This window comes from Schistosoma mansoni, chromosome W (assembly GCF_000237925.1).
Source record: "Schistosoma mansoni strain Puerto Rico chromosome W, complete genome".
Classification (NCBI taxonomy): Eukaryota; Metazoa; Platyhelminthes; class Trematoda; order Strigeidida; family Schistosomatidae; genus Schistosoma; species Schistosoma mansoni.
In genome coordinates this window covers 27,677,844-27,684,442 of record NC_031502.1, presented here as the reverse complement: position 1 = coordinate 27,684,442, position 6,599 = coordinate 27,677,844, and the positions used below count along the sequence as shown (strand labels likewise).

General features: G+C 30.6%; 1 protein-coding gene across 1 annotated transcript in view; it reads right to left on the bottom strand.

Annotated features, from left to right (window-relative positions):
• Positions 1-6,245, bottom strand: part of Smp_088090 (hypothetical protein) — a 7,345-nt gene extending 1,100 nt beyond the window's left edge. The window contains exons 1-2 of the mRNA XM_018789207.1: positions 6,100-6,245; positions 3,198-3,419 (exon numbers count right to left, since the gene is read on the bottom strand). Coding sequence (XP_018654674.1) covers positions 3,198-3,419; positions 6,100-6,219 — 342 coding nt within the window. The 5' untranslated portion in view covers positions 6,220-6,245. The remainder of the gene's footprint in view (positions 1-3,197; positions 3,420-6,099) is intronic.
• Between the last annotated feature and the right edge of the window lie 354 nt (positions 6,246-6,599).

Here is a 6,599-nt window from a genome sequence, read left to right as displayed (position 1 = left end):
AGACCTGGCAGAGAATGCATGCAGACTATTTTGGTCCATTCGCCGGCAAACACAATGCGCTTAAAGTCATTGGTCTTTCATCGAATTGGCTTGAAGTTTATTCAAAACTTCACAAAATTCTGACTCTACAATCTAAGCATGAAGATTTTTTGTCGAGAAGGGGGTTCCCATGGTGTTCGTGACTGATGATGGCTTTTTCTGCTGCGGATGCAATCACTACCTGCTTTCAGTGGTATACGGTGCGGATCTCTGTTCACTGCTTCCAGGCACTCGTGTCCTAATGGGTAGGCAGAAATTTTTTCAGGCTACTGAAAAAATGCTAATGATTCTATTGCTACTTCAACATTTGATGAAATGGAGAGGGGAGTAGATGCATTTCTACTGTGATTTAGAAATCCTAAATATCCTGTAACCAAACAGACTCCGTTGAAGTTATCGAAATGAAGGATTCTGAGCTCGAATATGAGGTGTTGGGAGTCTGAAGTAGTTACAAATTATCATCCAAACTATCTTTGACCAGCCACATTGATTTTGATGAGGAATGTCGGGAAATCTATGGTGCGAATTCCAGATATTGATGATCTCAGTACACACAACCGACTTGTTGATCAAATACAATTCCAGGAACCAGGTGAGTTGGTTCCAATTTCAGTGCTAATGAGTATATTCTAGATAGTACTCGGTATTTGGTTGAGTTCATAATTTTAAATGAAATTTCAATATAACCATTCATTTACTAGTTAAAGTAAGAGTACTCATAACAAATACGAATCATCAGACTTAAAAATAAGTGTCTGAAACTTTGTTTATCAGTACTTTAACAATACTTATGAAAACATGGACTTTTATAGTTCAGCGAAAAATTTCTCCAAGTCATTGAATAGCTCTTTTGGACTTCATGCTTAAGTTCCTTCAAAGTGTCATCAAGTAAAAATATATCAGTATAAATATTGGGTGATTCAAAACGTTTTACCTACTCAACCGTATACATAAACACGTATATTCAGGGTTGTTTTATATTTTAATAGAAATAACTAGGTAAATAGATGCTCAACCGAACAAAATCAACAATATACAAAATGGTAGACTTCATGTACTCTACATCTTAGCTCGTACGAAACAGGTCTGTATACTGAATATAAGTGACTGTAAACTTAAAAATCATGAGTTCACTGTATTTTAATATTTGTAGGCATGCTTAAATTAAAAAGTTGGTTGGTTGCACCGAACAACATTTAGAACCTGGTAGTTTTATTGCACATAGAAATATGCTTAGTAGCCTTGTTTTCGTGCAAATCATAAATGGAATCATTACAAACGTATATGGCCATAGATGAAGCAGCATACCGAAAATAGAATCATGATATTGAAAAGATATTATGTATATATGTTTATTCGATTATCGTATTTCTTCTATCTCTGAAGTCATAGTCTCCATAACATTTTAGTGAATTCTTTCAGTTTCTCCGCCACATTTATTTGAATACAACATAAAACTGAGCACAGATTCGAATAGGCAAATAACGGATAGTTTTAGGAAATTTTATAATTATTTGTTTTATAATTCCTGTTTTCGATTGAAATTAACTCAACTTTAAAACATACTTCCTTAATATACTTGATTAAACAATAAAATGGTTGTTATCGTACTTTACTTAAAGTTTTCACCCCATTTACTTAAAATTAATCTTGTGTACTTTTAGGTAACTATGGTATCCATTTTAATTTAATCAGTGATCAGATGTTTGGGTTATTACTGATAAAATATAAGAATGGAGATTTGCGAATTGTTTTGCTGTAATAAATTTCAAGAAACTAACGAAAAAGTGCAAACGTCACATGACTATATTTATATGGAGTGGACTTCCTATTTATGTACTCAAATGACATATTCTACTAGGGAAAACTTTTAAAACATTCAAAGTTAAAACTACGTTGTGACTTGCACAGAGTTGAGATACTGAAACAAGAAGTCTTATAACTTAAATTATTGACTTCATAGCTGGATCATAGTTTTACGTTTCTCAAATATCCCCTTCCTTAATACGAGTCGGTTAAAAAAAACAGGTGAATGTAGATAATTTTAGAATGATCAGATTAAAAGAAGATATATACACTTTCTTGGTCAACAACTCATCATTTACAGTTGTTGATTGTTTCATAAGTCTGTCCGATCAAGTTCTGAAGATTTATTACGTTTGACCTTTATTCAAACGTATTCAAAAAATAAGTTGTTAACACTTACGTGATTTTATAAATGCTATCAGTTACCGAAAACAAACATTGTCATAATATATTATGTGGCATCAAACTGTCGGGTTATTTATTTTCTTTGTCTTTGATTTGAATTGTTCAGTGACAACTGTGATTATTAGTTTTAAGATTAGTGGTTCAGCGACAAATTTTATTCTTCTAGTGACATTTGTTTAATTGCTTTCCTTCTACGACTGAGCCAATTTCAAATACAACGTAGAAGAATGTAACGTAAGTTTGGTCTAGTCCCTGATTTAAATTCATGCAGTTGATCCAAGTGTGTATAAGCGAATAGATATAATTTCATTATGAGATTTTAATAATATAATTGCTAAGTCTCTATCACTAAATATTTCTGTAAAACGATTATAAGCACTTCAGAGGAAAATTCCGTTGTTTTCTGTGTATTATGTTGCATGAATATGGAAAGTATTCCATATAGAATCACCAGTTTTACAATTGTTTATTCTAAACAATTTTTATGCTACTTTGGTTAAGAGAAAACACAATGTTTTGAAATTATCGTTAAAAATCCGGTGTGGAACGAAGCAAACAAATCTTATGATGTTTTAATGAAGTCTACTGGTTTTTGGTGAAACGGGAACTATAACCAGATGTCCTGAAAGACTGATCAGTGATTTTTTGAAGTGCAACTATCGGAGTTATACGTTATGTATCTTTTTTAATTAATCACTATTACTGTTAGTGATCCTTTTTTATCAACACTGATCTAGGCTATAAAAAGACTTTCCGTTTATACAACAGTTCGATAGCGTCAAGGTAGACTGATGGCTGAGATGTTCTAGTTATTTTTGAAAGAAGTTTTTAACGTAGGAACAGAATTAATGTAAGTAAAAAAAGTGAAGGAGATATATCTTTACTATTCCTAAATAGTTTTTATGTCCAGTTAAACGTTTGGATAAAAATACGTTACCCAAACTTACTTTGCGTCTTTCTGAATCGGGTGGGGGATGCATCCCAGGTTTCTGGGTTTCCATCCAATGTATGGATGGTTTTACAGTTTTTCTGGTCAGTTTCTTAGTCTGACATTTAGGTTCTCGCTTCAAACACAAATGTATCTGTTTTAGTTCAGTCTCTGCTTCCAGATTTTGCATACGTTTACGTTCAATTTCAGCTAAACTGTGGATTCGTTCATCTTCACATTTCTATAAAATGAAATATTGCTGATTATATTACAGTTGGTTGTTATAGCTTGTCGATAATAAAAAGTCCTGGATGAAATATTTAAAAGAGTACATTCTCAAATTGTCAGGAATATCAACTTTGAGGTTTAATCTCATAAATTTTTATATCAATCAAATGAAAAAATTAGTTGGAATAAGTATCCATTATTTCGAATTTATAAATGAAATAGAGTTTGAAAAATAAGAATCAAACTCTTGTAATCACAGTTACTTATAAATTATTTATTCCATTGGTCTCAACTATACACAATAATATGTTAGTAAAATGATGTTTAAGTGTCAATGATATTAGGATTGATTGAGCTCGCAGAGGTACGTTATAAATTCAACGTGTACATTACTTCGATTCATTACTTGAGAATTTTAAAAACTTTCTTTGGTCTTACAAAGTAGATTGAACAGGTAACCAAGTTTGTTGTATTGAACACCAATTTCACAAATATAAGGAATGCCCAAACGGAGTAGTCGAAAAACGTTTAATTTGTCCTAACTTATCAATGTTCTTCGTTCACTAATGTACGATTAGTTTATTTTTCTCTGTTTTACTTTCCTTTATTAGAAATGATTTGGGATTCCAGATACTACGAAGGATCAAGTAAAAACGTATTAACAATTAGTCCGTAAATTATTAGATTTCATAAAGTTCACATATGCAGTATTTTACCATTACCGTAAAATTAATTAATAATATAAAAACATTTTCGTTTTCTGCAGTAAAGTTTACAAGGAAACAACTGAATCAAAGTTTGGAAAGGAAGTTGTAAGTTTGAGTAGATGTTTGTTATTAATATAGGCTAATGAGTCCAGTTTCCAAAACAATATTTAAACTAAGGAAAATATGTCATATGTATATTATTAATTTAGTCCTGATCATTATAAAATTATGGGATTACTATTGAACCGGTAAATGAAACCTGAATGATGTTTCTTTTTACTAGTGTTAGTTACTATGATAACGTTAGAGAATTTTCCTGAAATTTAAATACTTTTTTTAACGTTTGAAGGTTTATTGATTTATTGTGACTTGTAACTTCCACGGCTCTCATACTGCTAGGGGAAGAATATAAGTTTTCCTATCTTCTGACAAAATTTTTTAAAATCTTCAGTAACGTTGGTTTATTGATTTAAAGAAGAACATAGTATTAGCGTAATTTAGAAAAAGAGTTACAAAGATCAATCAGGTTGAACAACATTTTCAAAAGATATTATACCGTTAAAGAAGCTGTGTCTATATACATGTTATTCAAGTACTTTTTCTCAATTCAGAACGTTGTTTTCATAGTATACATGAATAATTATCTATGTAAGCATTTTCTGAGGGATGTTAACTTCAAGTCTTTAAATAAAGACAAGAGAGAGATGATGTTCACGATTGGAAATAAACTGTTTTGTATTTAAGCAGTTTATACTTAACATTTTTATTAAGTGTCCAATTATCGGCTTGATTGGGTAACTGACCATATTTAACTGTGGAATTATTTTTAGAGCTTAATTTAACTAGGTACAACACTATCAGCTAATTTTAAATGGTTACAATACACTGTTTTTATGACGAAAAAAAGCTGTTCTCTTTTCTAGAAATATAAATTTACAACACAATCGATAAATAATGTATGTATAAGACATAATATTAGGAAAATTCTGGATAACCAAGCGATCATTTGTTAGATTTTGTAGGAAATCAATTATGTTAGATTAAAAAGAAAATCAAGTCATTCTTACACAACCGTTAAAGTTAATCAATGTAGAAAACAATTGGTTCTTAAATATCCGCAGAGTTGAAAATTAGACACAGTTCCGAATTTAGAAGCTTAGTTGCGTTAAATAATATTGATTAATCCAAGTAGCATGTGACGTTACGAAATTTACCTTGAGTGAATAGAAATGTAGCAAGCACTGGAAAAAAAATGTTAAGTATGTGTTTGTGTCTTGGTTGATGAACAATAGATTTGATCATTTTGTTTCTAACTCATATCTTACTCAAAAGTCATTCTTCTGAAAGTATGTGTATTCCATCACTTTGTTATAAAATGAATTCACCCTAGAAGGTTACGACACCTGACTCATTTAACAGTCTTGGCTAGTTGTAAGTGACAGTTTACTTGGTAACAATTTACAGAAGAAAGATCCTCTTTATTTTTTATGAAGAAAACTGGTACAACGTAATGCAACCACAGAAGACGACTTCATGAACCGTTTTCGTCCCGTATATTTGAGGTTATCATTCAAAATGATATTTAAGAAATAGTAATAAAACAGTTTTAAGTCATTAGGATAAAGTTTAAGACCATGTTGAAATTCATAAGTAAAACTAAACTTCATTTTGATTGTTTATTGAAAATTGTTTCTACTCCATTACATTATAGCTCAGCTGTAACATTGTCAAGAATTCAATATATCAAGTTAGACATAAAATAAATAACGTTCTTTGGACTGATTTAACTACTACTAAGTAAGAATAGAAATACTGTATACTGACTATAAAATATCCCAAGTGTTGGTTGAAAATAAGAGGGGAAGTATACAAAATAACTCCTTTTTTCAAGCCTAATGAAACATTATAATAAATTATTGTGCAGAATGTATTAAAAATGAAATGATCATAAAGAATTATGAACCTGATTTACTAATCTACACTCACTTCATAGTGTTTCAACAACACGTTCACTACTTCATCTATGACTCCCGGTTTTAGAACATTCGGCTGTGTAGTCTGTGTATACTGAAACAGTTCTCGTTGAGTTAGTCCAAAATGCATCATGGTGTATTAGAACGGTTAGTACACTCACTATTAATAAAATTATTCTTATAAGTTAATATGAGGATGTTCTTTATATGCCATATAAATCCTTAATTTCCTTTTTCTGGTTGGTTAGGAAATTTTTAACTTGTGATTAAAAAAGTTATTAAAAGTAAATTGTAAAAGAATTTATTTGTCACGTGTTAATCACTTATACTAAAGCAAATATGATAGGTAAGTGAATAACTGAATTAGTGGACTGATGACTGATTTATTTTTAGCTGAATAACCAATACATTATTTTAAAACCATACATATTCTTTGTTCAACGATTGTTTAATAAATTACCCATATGATCAGGACATTTAACAACAGTCTCAGTAAGCTCCGAATTGGGTATC